At 37.3% G+C, this 14,827-nt stretch overlaps 2 protein-coding genes across 2 annotated transcripts; both read left to right on the forward strand.

Annotated features, from left to right (window-relative positions):
• Positions 1-2,515: 2,515 nt before the first annotated feature.
• On the forward strand, positions 2,516-4,575 carry LOC132175274 (L-lactate dehydrogenase A). Its single transcript, XM_059587159.1, has 2 exons — positions 2,516-3,196; positions 3,940-4,575. The coding sequence occupies exons 1-2, from the start codon at positions 2,588-2,590 to the stop codon at positions 4,381-4,383; spliced, it is 1,053 nt and encodes a 350-aa protein (XP_059443142.1). The 5' UTR covers positions 2,516-2,587; the 3' UTR covers positions 4,384-4,575.
• A 3,827-nt stretch (positions 4,576-8,402) lies between these two features.
• On the forward strand, positions 8,403-10,701 carry LOC132175812 (NADH dehydrogenase [ubiquinone] 1 beta subcomplex subunit 8, mitochondrial). Its single transcript, XM_059587869.1, has 4 exons — positions 8,403-8,623; positions 8,719-8,805; positions 8,886-8,981; positions 10,410-10,701. Exons 1-4 carry the CDS (start codon positions 8,486-8,488, stop codon positions 10,464-10,466), a joined length of 378 nt encoding a protein of 125 aa, XP_059443852.1. The 5' UTR covers positions 8,403-8,485; the 3' UTR covers positions 10,467-10,701.
• Positions 10,702-14,827: the final 4,126 nt, after the last annotated feature.

A 14,827-nucleotide genomic window follows, 5' to 3' on the forward strand; every position in this document is an offset into this window, starting at 1 on the left:
ATATATATATATATTTTTTTTCTTAAATGAATGTGGGGTTCAGATCATTTGGGAAAGGGAATTTAGGAAAAAGTGTTGGGATGCCTAGCAGCCCTCAAAACTGATTGATGTAAAAAGTAAGAATATTGGGGTTGATTTTAAGAGAAATAGTTTTTTTTTTTTTTTTTTTTTTCAAGTCCTTTGCCAAACACACCCTCCTTAACATTTTCCTCAACCTCCTCATCTCCGGTTAACTTATATTCTCTCTCGCTTTCTATCTAACTTTTCTGTTTGAAATGAAACCCGGGAGGAGTGGTTTCCACTGCTCCATTTATAAATGTGGTCCAACAATTCTTTCTTTTTTAAGGGCCCGTTTGGTTTCTGAAATAGACCCGAAATGGAAACTATTATTCTGGTTGGTAAAGGTCTATTCCTAAGAATAATTATTCTCGTAGGAATTACTTATTCCTTATACACATAAATAACTATTCCTCTAAAAAAGAGGAGAATAAACTATTTCATGAAAAAATGGACAATTTTTTTCTAAAAAAACCAATTTTTTTTCTTTTCAAAAGTTTATTTTAACCCTTAAATTTGTTTTTTAATAATAATAAAAAAAGTTTAGGAGGGTGGCCGCGGCCTCCCCCGTTGCCATCGGCGATGGCCAAGCCACCCTCAAATCTACCAGGGGTGGTTGCACCACCCTTGGAGCACCTTGGGGGTCCAAGAAAAAAAAAATTGAGAAATAATATTTAAATAAAATAGTTAAAATAAAAAGGTGAATTTAAGTGTTTTAAAAAAATAATTTTTTTAATTTATTTTTTTATATAAATATATAGGTCTCGTTTGGCTCACAGATTGAGTATTTCATTAGGAAAATGAATAGAAATTACTAGGACTAGACAAAAGTTGAATGGAATAATTATTCATATTCCTTAGTTTGGTAATAATATATGTATTCTAATTGAACTTGAACCAAAATTACCAAAAATCCCATCTTTTTTTTTTATTATTAAAAAAAACTCAAATTTAATAAAAAAAAGAAAAAGAAGAAGAAGACAAAAAAAAGAAAGGAAAACCTAGAGTTGTCATGGGTGGCCGGTCACCCGCTGCAGGATGGCTAGTCAAAACCTACTTTATTTAGTCTAGTTAATGAGTTTTAAAAGACACCATACATCCAATTATTTATTTTTTTGGGATAAATGCAAAATTGGTCAATGTGATTTGTCTAAATTACAAATCACTTATTGTAGTATAACAAATAATATATAGATCCCTGTAGTTGAGCTAAATTACAAATCACTTATTGTGGTATCAAAAATAATTTATAGGTCTTTAGAATAGGTCAAAATAACAATTTATTTCCTACAATCAATTTTCTTTAAGTAACTTAACATTCCCATGGTGGTCCTGTGTTTATGTTCCTAGGGAAGCAAATGAGGCTACTCATAGTTTGGCGAAAGCAGCCATAAAAGGTGTTGGTGATAGAATTTGGAGGAACCTTACTCCAAATTGTATTCATGACATTGTAATGAAGGAGCATTTAGCTCTTTCTCTTGATTGTTTGTAGGGGCCTTACCCCCACTTTCCGATCATTAGCAATAAGATTAATCGAGTATTTGTTCAAAAAAAAAAAAAAAAAAAAAGTAACTTAACATAATACATTACTTTGATACGTCATACTGGTATAGTAAATTAACATAGTCTCTTTTAACACCAAAATTTTACTCTTTGCGTAACCCTCCCTCATTTTCATATTCCTTGCTATGGTTTGTGATTATTTTGCGAGAATTTGACGGTCACATTTTATAAAGTGGCTGAGGAAGATAAGGGAGGGTTATGCATAGAATAAAATTTTGAAGAACTAAGAGATTATGTTAATTAACAGTAGCAGTATGACGTGGAGTGATGGCTGATGTGTAATCTTAGTTGTCAAAATGACAAATTTTGCTAAATTCTTTAACAGAAATTGATTTCATAGAGTAAACTATTTATTTTTTATACCACTTGGAATAATTTGTAATTTATGCCAACTACAGGGACCTATAATTTTTTTTTTTAATATCACATGGAATGATTTGCAATTTAGGCCGGATTAATTTTACATTTATCCCTTATTTTTTATCTATATCATTTAAATTTTATTTCTTTAATTTTTTTTATAAAGATTATATTTTTCCTAAAAATCCTAAAAATCCTTATTTTTAGTATTTTACTTATTAAAAGAAAAAAAAAATGGAGAGAAAAGAAAGGTAAAGTTGGAGATTATGTTAAGATTTGGTGAGTTAACATTCAGCACTTTATGAAAGGGAAATCAAAAAAGCAGTTGTTCCAGAACGTTGACCGTTGAAACTCCATAACGTGGAGTCAGAAGCACGTACAGGAAATATAGGACAGTTGGTGTTCCAGAACGTTGACCGTTGAAACGCCATAACGTTCTCCCCACTCAACTGCTCTGCTCCACAAGGACCACAATCTCCAGCCTCCACTGGCCCACAGCTTTTCTTCCTCTCCAAGACTCCAGCTATAAATACCTCACAAACTCCAACGCTCTCTCCATCATTCAAAAAACCCAAACACAAAAATCTCCCATAACTCAGCTTTCACAATGCACAAGACTTTTTCAACGTCGTCGCTTGGCCCAGGAGGCCTCGATCTAACCGAGGCCTTCTTCAAGCCCATCCACAGCGCCGCCCCTCCGTCGCCGACCAAGCGCCACACCAAGATCTCCGTCATCGGGGCCGGCAATGTGGGCATGGCCATTGCCCAAACCATCCTCACCCAAGACCTCGCCGACGAGCTCGTCCTCATCGACGCCAAGCCCGACAAGCTCCGCGGCGAGATGCTCGACCTCCAGCACGCCGCTGCCTTCCTCCCCCGCACCAAAATCCACGCCTCCGTCGACTACGCCGTCACCGTCGGATCCGATCTTTGCATCGTCACCGCCGGGGCCCGCCAGATTCCGGACGAGTCTAGGCTGAACCTGCTGCAGAGGAACGTGGCTCTTTTCAAGGGGATCATACCCCCTCTTGCGCGCTACTCCCCAGATTCCATTCTAATGATCGTTTCCAACCCCGTGGATGTGCTTACTTACGTGGCATGGAAGCTATCCGGGTTCCCCTCCAATCGGGTTATCGGGTCGGGTACCAATCTCGACTCGTCCAGGTTTCGGTTCCTCATTGCCGATCATCTCGATGCAAACGCTCAGGATGTCCAGGTCAGTGGCAGATAATAGATATTCCCTTCTACCTTTTTTATTCAAGATATTATTTTGAAATTTTGAATTCAAATTACATTGAATAACGTGTGGTACGACTGATCAGGTGCATTAAGTTTACTTAACTGCAAGCTCTCAACTGCACATTTTTTTAGGTAACACAATCAATTATAATTTTACTGTACTTGACAGAGTGTGGAGCTACAGAATTTCAGGATTTTTGTTGTCTTTTGTTTGGGTATTCTTCGTCATATATGCAATCATTCTGATTAGTTTTTTTTTTTTCTTTTCAAAAAATTAGGTGTGGAAAACTGAGACATGAAAGACTATTTTCAATTAGTATTTCTATTTTCAAGCCTACCCTGTTTGAAAATTAAAAATCAAGGACGAAAAGTATAAAAAAGGTTTGTTAATTGTTGACTAACGAGTTGGTTGGCAAAAAAAAATTTAAAGGGTAATTTTTTGCTTTGCAGTGTTTTGTATTTGGGAAATGCTATTTAGGGATTGAGATTCTCTCAAATAAATGAAGAAGGTTGTATGATACCGAATTAATTAATTTTAATTTTTAATATGTTAAATTTATTTGCTTTGGTAATACAAACTTCTGTATTTGTTTAAATCTTATTGAATGAAGTAAAAAGCATCTTTGAATTAACACGCAAAAAAAATAAAAAACAAAATGCTAATTTTGAGTGTGGCATTTGCTTTTAGTTAACCTGTTTTGCTTGTAATTATGACTGTAGGCTTACATAGTGGGGGAGCATGGTGACAGCTCGGTGGCGCTGTGGTCAAGCATCAGTGTAGGCGGCGTGCCAATACTGAGCTTCCTGGAGAAGCAACAAATCGCGTACGAAAAGGAAACCTTAGAGAACATTCACAAAGCAGTCATCGATAGTGCTTATGAAGTGATAAGCCTCAAGGGCTACACATCGTGGGCCATTGGGTACTCTGTGGCTAGCCTGGCTCGAGACCTGCTTCGAGACCAGCGGAAGATCCACCCGGTCTCGGTCCTTGCAAGGGGGTTCCATGGCATTGATGGTGGTGACGTGTTCTTGAGCTTGCCGGCCCAGCTCGGTCGGGGTGGGGTTTTGGGTGTCACCAATGTGCATCTGACGGAAGAGGAGGCGCAACGGCTGAGGAAATCGGCTCAGACCATCCTGGAGGTGCAGAACCAGTTGGAAATATGAGCTTAGGATTTAACTAGTGCTTCATACTATATGCACTTGACAATGTGAGAATGAGAATACGTGTGGCAAGACTTTTCTGCAATAAGGAACTGCAACTAGCACCTGGGACGCTTTTATTTTGTATGGGCTAGTTTACCTGTATGTTTCCTTTTACTTTTTGCTTTTGTTTAATGTATAAGATTATTATGGCTATCGAAATGTATGTTTTGGTGCTGTAATACATCCTTTTTTGAAGTAATTGAAATCTTATTGAACAACAATTAGAGTAATACAGGCAAACTTTTACCAGAGACTTGAAACAGAAATTTTATTGAACAACAATCCATCGAAGAATCCTTTGAACTAACAAATTTCATTGTGACACTACAAAAGGAAGGTCTTCTTCGGACATTAATTAAATGCAGAATTCAAGAGGAGTTTGAAGCTTTTGAAAACACTTTTTGCATACGGTAAATGGTCCATTATAAGCACAAAAACATAACACAAGTTTTCTTAATGGCATTTTTCGAAAACACTTTTTGAAGTAAATCTCTTTAACAAGGAAAGCATACAAAGGCTTACCATAACACCAAAAGGTTTAAAACATTAAAATGAGTATTCATGACTTTAAGTATGCTTAGGCTTATTATAAAACAAGAACTTGACAACATAATAACAAGAAAGCAAAAGGTTTAAAACATTAAAATGAGTATTCATGACTTTAAGGGAATGCTTAGGCTTATTATAAAACAAGAACTTGACAACATAATAACATGAAAGGAATGAGTGCTCGCTGTCGTCCCCTAGGCGAGCCCTCGTGTACCGTTCACAATGAGCCAAAAATGCTTTTCAAGCGTGCGTTCCAGGTATTAACCAAGGGTCTAAAAATGGTCAGCAAGCGCTCGTGTGTATTATTCATGCGAGTGCTCGTGTACTGTTTGCAAAAAGCCAAAAGTGTTTAGAGTACGGTTTTTCATAAGGGTGGCTTGAGGTTCAGACGAGCGCTTGGTGTGGTCCCCTAGGCGAGCGCTCGTTCAGTGAAGGTGGACTTGGGCTTTGCTTGCAAAAAGGCCCTAAAGGCTAGGGCTCATCGGGGAAGGTTTTACAGTTTCGGTTTTGGGCTTGTTTTTCCATAAATCATTGGGTTAAGGAATTTTTAACTCTTTCATAAATTGTAGGTGATAAATGAGTTTTATCCCAATCCCAATCTCTTATAATATTCTTTAACCCATGTTTTAAATAAATAAAAGGGTTAAATACTTTAGTCCCTCTAGGGTTTTAAATTTTTTTTTCCTACCTAGGTTTTTATTTTTATCACAGGAGGTACTTGTAGTTTTCATAAAGACGGAGATGGTACCTCGGTTAAAATTTCGCTCAAAATTTAAAGGAACGCCACTTCAGCACCAATAAAAAATCGACATGTGTCATATAAATTAAAAAGATTAAAAAATTATATTTTTTTCAAAAAAAAAAAAGAAAAAAAAAAATTGGGTTAGCCACACCATGCAAAATACAATACGCTAAACAATAATGAAAAACCAAATCATGCGAAAATCAAGATTAAAACCTAGATGGACAATATAACCTCAAAACTATAACCAAGATTATGGAATACTATCTAAACAGAATAACAACCAAGTAAAACACGAATTAGGACAAGAATGTTACCTTTCTTGAGCAAAACCTACAAGAAAAGCTCTTCTCATTCTCAAATTCACCAAACTTTCAAGTAGAGTTTTTCTACGGCTCAGAAGGTAGAATGAGGTTTAGGAGGGTGTGGGAGGAGGTATTTATAGGTTTAGAAAAGCTGAGGGTGCTGGTGGCCTGCTGTAACAGTCTGCAATGCAGCAAATGTTCGGTGGTTTATGGCTGAACATTCGTTGTACTGTGTGTACAGTATTTCAGAGTTGCAAGCGTACATTTAGTAATTACCCAACGGGTCAAAATTTGGTCAACGAACGTTCAATGTGGTCCCCTCGTGAACGTTCGGTGTACTGTTTACTTAGCAGTTTCTTGGTTTTGGTCCCAAACGTTCAGTGATCTAGCCCCTACTTGCCAGTGCGCAGATAGATAGGGCGGGCGAAGCGCAAAAGGGATGGATGTCTGAGTGGTTGAAAGAGTCGGTCTTGAAAACCAAAGTATTGATAGGAATACTTGGGGTTCGAATCCCTTTCCATCTGCGAAGTCATAAGTTCTCTCTTGCGTTATCTATAGATAAGAACGAATTGGATCGACTTGACTGATATGATAGATGGAATGGGTAGCTTGTCTTATGATGTAGATGGAGGTTCTTTTGTTATGATTTAGTTAGGACTTTGTCTCCCTTTCGTTATCTTCCGCTCCCCTTTTCTAAGTTGGGGAAGGGCCGGGTGGATTACCTTTGGGAGCTAAGTCGAAGATCTCGGTGGTCATGTGAGTGGTTGATAAACTACGATTGCAGTTTTATTTAGGAAGTCCTATAGCTGTGAGGCTTAACAGACAAAGAAAACGGTGGATACTTCCACTAGTTGAGTAGAAGAAGGTGACGACCCTAATAAATCGACTATGAAGGTGGCTGTTAGCTACATTAGTGCTCAAATTCCTTCATCGTTATTGCCCTGGCTTCCTCTTTGTTGAGGATTGAATGCACCCCGATAGTCCTATATTTAATAATTCCTGAATTCTTTTTTCTGTATTGAGGATCATAAAAATAAGCAAGAATATTCTTTTTGCGAAAAATACCATTTAGCGGGTATTGGCAAACGTTCGGTCAGTGTTGAAAAACTCATAAAACCTCTCCAAAACGGCTCCTAACGAACTGAGAACCATTGCTAAATCTTTAAGTAAACTAATCACAACCTAGTAATTACACGGAACACTATACTTTGTAGTGTGATAATTTTGGAGCCACATACCTAACCGCCTATCCAATATTTGAGGCACGCACGGAGCACATTGAAATTAATTTTCACTTTGTGCGCCAAAAAGTTGCATAAAAAAAATTAAAGGTGCGGTTCATATCTACAAAAGACTAAAAAGATGACACTTGTACGAAGCCCTTGATGTCCAATTGGTTTCTTACATTACCTAACAATCTCAGCGTCATGAAAGTTGCACTTAGCTTGAGGGAGCCTATTAAGACATTTGATGATATTTTTCCAAATAATACGCTCATATTTGTTAATCACAATAATAGCCAAATCACAACGTATAAGGAAGACAACCAAGGCGCCAAATCATGACGAAAACTCATCAAGGAAAGATTTTGTCAAAAAAGAGGGTGCAACATGCAAGAGAGGTGCCACACATGTAAAAGAAGTGCAATATGTAAGAGAAGGATGAGAGGAGGAAATGAAGCATTTTTCAACATGTAAACATGCAGAGAAGGAATACTACAAGCAATATGGTCATTAGTGACCAAACAAATAGCGGCGACTCAAAAGTTGCTGCTGATGAGAGGTCAGTAGCACGAAGACTTTTACATGTCGCCGCTAATGACTGACTATTAGCGGCGACTTTCATGTCGCCGCTAATAGTAGCCACTAATGATGAGTAAATAGCGGCAATTCTCAGGATCACCGCTAATAACATGATCAAAAACTTTTAAAAAAATTAGCGGCAACTAATGACCTTTTTTTTTTGTAGTGAATTATTAAAGTTGGCAAAAGCATGCAACTCTACAAGGAAACTATCCTTTTGAATGACAATAATAATTGCAATGAACAAATTTCTGAATGGATATATTGTAAGGAATGCTATCGGCTGAAATATCGAAGCCAGAGAATTCAAAACACAAACTTCTTTTTTCATTTTAAACAATTTTATTTTTCACTGAACAGAGCCAAACAGGCCCTTATTTTTATTTTTTGGAAACCGAAGCAGTGATGCAAAAAGGAATCCATTGTTCCTTCGTTGGGCTGGGACGGTAAGGTCCAAACTCACCCATCCGTCCTGCAGACATTACTTTTAATCCACCCAAAAACAAAAACCTAGCGGCCCAATAATACTAGGGGCACCGCACAACACTTGAAACGGCGTCGTTGATCCCCATTCCCTTTTGGGAAGAACCGAACAAGCACTCACAATAGGAGAAAGAAAATTGAGTCTTGGGTTCTAGCGAAACAAGGAAATCGGGGAAACAAACATGGCAGGGAGATTGAGCAAGGTAGCATCTACAATCATGGGCGGAAACGGCGTCGTTGGTCGCTCCGTCGCCTCCTCTCTTCGCCTTCGGTCCGGCATGGGCCTCCCAGTCGGCAAACACATCGTCCCCGACAAACCTGTGAGCACATCAACCCTTTTTTTTTTCTTTCCAAATCCCTATGTTTTTGGTCTTAGGAGGCCCTAACAACGTTGTACCTGTTCTTGCTCTTTCAGCTTCATGTCAACGACGAGCTGGTTTGGGACAACGGGACCGCATTTCCCGAGCCCTGTATAGATCGCATTGCGGATACAGTTGGAAAGGTAACAATTCATCTATTCATGAGCTCCATTTCTGATTATCTTAAGTAGGAATTTGAAGATTTTTGTGAATTTGGAGACAGTATGAAGCATTGGCTTGGCTGTGCGGGGGTTTGGGCTTTTTCGCTTCTCTGGGATTGTTGGCTGTGTGGAACGATAAAGCCTCTAAGACACCATTTGTAAGTCAAAGCTCCAACTTGATCTTTAGTTTCGTGCTTTGGATTTTCCAAGTAATACGTTGATTTTCTATGACCGTTTGTATTACATCAAACGTAGTTATGCGCTGTGGTTTATCTATTATTGATGAAGTGAATTTATTGCCTTGTTGTTATTCTGGGATGAGTTTCTTGCCAATTTTTGATGGCATAAGGGGGGTGGTAATATTATTTATAAGTGTTTGCAATATGATTGAGTAATTTGTACTGATTTACCGTAAGATAGGTATAGGCTTTGTATTTATAGTTACAAGAGAAAATCATGTACGTAGTGTTTGACATTGACTGTATAGATTTGAAAATACAACAACCTGATCAGTAGATATTCTATCTTGCTGCGTCCTTATCTGGTGTTTGATCTGTGTTTGCATTCGGATGATCTATTCTGTTATGCTGAGATGATTTAGGAGGTATTTCCTTGACATTCTTAATGGAATTTGTTTGGAAAACGTCCAGAAGGGGGTCAATCAGTTAGATAAGAAATATCGAAAAGTGGCTTTTGATGCTACAGGATATGGGATTTTTCTAACATTGCACTGATCTGAACATTTGGAATGGTTCATGTGGCTGGTCCTTAGTTGTGGGATCTATGACTTCATTGACTTGAGTTGCTTGTTGGTTATTTATTAGAAAATAGCTTCCGATTTGATTTGAATTTGTAAACATTGGAAAATAGATCTCAACAGAAATCGGTGAAATCTGAATAGGAAAATAAGAGCGAAAAGAAGGTAGATCTAGGCATCACACCTAGTTTTCTTAAGTATTGCACATAGGATTTCTTCAGCATCACACTTTAGATAGGGTTGTAATGCATAATTCTCAAGAGCATTTTTTACCAAAAATTCTCAGGACTTGTTGTAATTGGAAGTGTTACATCAGTATTTATTAAAAAAACTAAACGTAACTCTAATAAGACTTGGACTATATGGACTTTGACTATTAAGTTCAAATTTAAGTAACAAATAAAACATATTGTATGAAACCCGTTGTTAGAATTGCGGACCATAACTATAGCCCATAGCTGGAAATTCTACACACTCAAGTAGCCTATGAAGGGTATTGATTAATGTCTATGTCAAATTTAGTCCGTAATTTGAAACGATTTTGGTAGTTAAGCTTGCTTTTAACTGTCTGTATCAAAATATGATGCTAAAACTAGTTCTTTTGGAAAGTGAACTGATTAAACATACTTCCTGAGGAGCTATTATGTCGGGAAGTATAGGGTCCTCTCCTTCTTGAGTGTTTTGTCTGTATCTTTCACGTGTAATAACTTGTCTGTATATTCCTCTGGGTTTTGACATTTGTATATCTTTTATCATTTCTGATGCTTTTGTAGATAATTTAATGCTTTCTGATGCTTAATGGTGGCATTTCCCTTTTTCTGTTGAGCAGGCACCAAAAGTGCTTCCATACGACAATCTACGAGTGGAGCTTGGTGGCGAACCATAGTTAGAGCTATGGGCAACTAATTGAACAGTTATTGTTGTTCCAATTATGTGTCTCCTTTTGTTTATTGGCATGCTTTCATTGTGTGAAATGTGAAAATAATGCACCATGTTTATGTGTCAGCAAAACAAACATCTTCAAACAAATAGCAAAACTTGGTTTTCTTTTAATCCCTTTTTATGATGATTCCGATGACAAGATGCATAAATTCATGTTTTGTTATGTGTTTATTGCTTAATGCAAATGTGTGCTGTGTTGCAGTATTGGGATAGGCTATTTCTTGTCACCAAGGAAACCTGCATTTTGGGTGTAAAAATAAGTAACTAAATGTAAATTATAGAGTACTATTACAAATTCAATTCAATATAAATGAAAAATGATTGAAGTTGAACATGCTTCGAGGAGCAGCTGGATAAAATGGAAAACCCATTTTCATTCTGAAGTGTATATGGTGTGGAATAAATCAAGTGGATCTGTTGTGATCTGGTTCCTAAAGCCTAAAACAGGCATGGTGCAATGTGCATGATAATTCTTTTTTAGGAGAAATTACATTTATTCCTTTTAACTATTATTCTTTTTGCAATATCCTCTTCAATGTTCAATTTTTGCAATGTCCCACCAATCAAGTGAATCAATCATTGGGGTTACAATGTCTTCATCTCACAACCCAAAATGACAAAAATACCCTTAATAATAAGATTAAACAAAATTTCAAAAAATGAATAAAGCAACAAAATTAACAAAAAATAACAAAAAATTGAGGAAAAAGAAAAAGAAGAAAAAAGCAAAAGTTAATGAAAAACTAAAAGATCACAAAACCTTGATTCTACTCAATCTGAACACTAGTTGAACATTCTGTCAATGGAGCGAACGTTTGAGCTCGGGGATGAACGTTCAACCGGAATGCATAGAACGTTCGATCAGAGGCTGAAATGCATGTGAGGCTCCTATCCTCAAACCATTACGTAACAAACCTTATCTTAGGCTCTAAATGAGTGCATGCAAGCATAATAAACTATGATATTAAAAAAATGGTTAAATACTAAAACCCTCCTAGGGTTTGGACACTTTATTTTTTTCCCATAGGTTTTGATTTATATTACAGGAGATACCTGTGGTTTTGATAAAGACCAAATTGATCATTCCATCTATTGACCGTTAATTGACTTACCGGAAGTCCACATCACTGACATGTGGACCAATTAAAATTCGACACTTGGCATAAGTGGCCACGTCATCAGTAATGACGTGGCCACCTAATTAAATTTTTTTATTTAAAAAAAAAAATTAAAAAAAAAAAAATTTTCAAAGAAAAAAGAAAAAAAGAAAAAAAGAAAAACCTTATCTGGCCGGATGGGGGTGGCCGAGCCACCCCCTTGGTGCCCAAGGGGGTGACCGAAACCACCCCTAGTGGGTACCAAGCCACCCCCATGGAGCCAAGGGGGTGGCCAAAACCACCCCCAAACTACCATTGGGGGTGGTTTTGGCCACTCCCAAATGGCCAAGGGCCACCCCCTATTTTTTTTGTTCTTTTTTTTTAAAAAAATAAATTAGGTGGCCACTTATGCTAGGTGTCAAATTTTAATTGGTTCACATGTCAGTGTTGTGGACTTCGGTTAAGTCAACTAACGGTCAATGAATGGAAGGACCAATTTGGTCTTTATCAAAACCACATGTACCTCTTGTGATATAAATCAAAACCTAGGAGGGAAAAAAATAAAGTGTCAAAATCCTAGGGGTTTTTTTAGTATTTAACCCTTAAAAAAATTAGGTAAAACAAGAAGCGTTTTTAAAACATTTGAAAATTATTTTCTCTTTTAAGGAAAATGATACACAAATTCATCATGGTATCTTTAAAATTTGCAAGGGACATGAAAACAAGAATAACAATTAATCATGGTATTGCAATCCAAGATTGAAACACTGACGTTAGCCTGTAGATTTGATACCATGACAGAAAAGATAATCGCAAATAAATTAAAGGAAAATGCCAAACGAAGAAAATAAACACAGGAATTTACGTGGTTCGGTATATGACCTACATTTACAGGATAAAAGCCCTAAGGGTTAGATTGTTGCTCTTATTCACTTGATTAAATTTACAATACCAAAGACTCCTATTTATAGGAGAATTGGAGTATGTTACATGGAAGGTCTCCTATACAAACTTAATTACTTTTGAGTTTATTGATACTAATTAATACATATAGATGTAACATTGGATCCAAGGTTTGTATATCACATCCTCGATCACACACATTTGACCATAGAATTAACATGTATAGTAAGCTCATGACCATTATCTCACACGTACCGGTGTACGTGTATAGTAAGCTCATGACCATTATCTCACACGTAAGCTCATGACCATTATACGATGTAATTAGTCTTGTTCGTATTTTACATGCATGTTCTTACAATCTCATCAGGTTCGTTATCTTGTTAAGTAACACATTTTCACAAAATGAAGAGTTCATGAAATAACAAAATATATTTCATGAGAGTTGTAAAAATGCATGTTTGATATACAAAATAGTCGTGCAATGCGAGAAAAGTAACGCCTAGTATCATGTGAGTTTGTACTCACCCAAGTCGTATAGTTCTTCCAACAATCCCTCTGGCGGTTCCAAGTTCTCCAAATCTATGAAAAGCCTATCATTAGTCCTAAGTCCAAGCTACAATGAACCTAGACCCTGAAATGTCGAAAACAAAGTTCTGGACTAATTGGGCTAAATTGCGTTCCCCCTAAAATGCTTCTAGGCGAACGTTCGGGCTTGAGGCCGAGTGTTCGGCCAAAGAGGTTCAAGTAGAACCTCATTTGGTCCATCAACTGGTTTCAAGGTTACAAAAGGGTATCTAACACATCTTAGCCAAAAAAAAAATAAAATAAATCAATATGCAACAATTATCCATCTAATGAGAAGAAAATACTCAAAACGAGACTAAAACTTAAACCTTCTTAGTTTATAACAACTACGCTACTATAACAATGTAACGCTAGCATAACATCTAAGAAAACACTAGAAATAAGATGATTATCTTTCTACAACAAGAGTCCTTAAGAGATTCCTTCATTCTCTACAAGAACACCAAGGAAATCTCTCAAAAGCTTACAACAACACTCATGTAGGATTTCTTTAGGACTTAGAGGGCAGAATGGGTTGGTATGGGCATGGGAGGGGGATATTTATAGGGTGGGAAAAACTATGAGCTCTGCAAGAGCAGGCCTGCAGTGCAACGAGCGTTTGGTACTATTGTGCCGAACATTCGTGTACTGTTTACACCGCGATTATAAGATTGCAGTCGTACGCTCGGACAATATCCAATGGTCAACGTATGTTCGGGCTGGTCCCTACACAAGCACTTGTGTACTATTGCAAGCGTACGTTCGTGTGGTCCCCACACGAGCGTTCGGTTAGAAAGTCCAAAATTCCCAAAATGGCCCTCTAGCTATTCTTGGTGACCCAAAAGTCCAATTAACCCTCTAACCAAGCTATCTTAGCCTAGCTAATTATTTGTGTCACTACAGTACAGGTGGAACTGCCGGGCGTGGCTTCATGTGGCATCCTACATCGTCTAGGTATGGAGATTGGGATGTGCTTATATGTATACTTACACTATTCATGACAACAACGCGTTTTAAAGCTGTGATGATCATGATCCCATCAGAACTCATTTGACGTCAAGGCAAGACCAAAGTTCATCGGCCAAACGATGCAACAAGCCACCATTATTTGCTAACTATTCATAAGGAATTGCTGGGGAGTGAGATTGACAAATGACAAGATTTCCTCGATAGGGATGGGGAAGAGCAACTAGAGGCCAGCTTTGAACATCTCGTTGTTGACACAAACTTCATCAATGCTTGGAGGCACCACGGAGCCCTCGCCCTGCACAAGCAGTCGTTTGACTACGGACTTAGGAAATGAATAGAACCACCAGTACTTCTTGAGATCACACTCCTTTGTCTTAGATTCCTAGATCGGTAGAATCATGGATCACACTCCTTTGTCTTAGATTCCTAGATCGGTAGAATCCTGGGAATGCTATAGGTAGCCAGCGAGGTGTACCCTTCATCTTATGGGATTGTGATACATCATTTGTAGAACAAATTTTGGAGTAACTATCAACTTGTGATCTTGTGTTATCGATTAACTTTGATCTCAATTTGCTATTAGACTAGAAATCCCATGATAGGCTCACAATGGATCAATATCCATTATCTTACCTACTTAATGATTTGACGAATTGAAGACTTTTTTTTTTTTTTTTTTTTTCTTTTTTACTTTCAAGTATGAAATTGACAATATTAAATTACCAATTATCTCAAAAGTATAAACTTATAGTAGTAGGTAAATTTAATC

Source organism: Corylus avellana, chromosome ca3 (assembly GCF_901000735.1).
Source record: "Corylus avellana chromosome ca3, CavTom2PMs-1.0".
Classification (NCBI taxonomy): domain Eukaryota; kingdom Viridiplantae; phylum Streptophyta; class Magnoliopsida; order Fagales; family Betulaceae; genus Corylus; species Corylus avellana.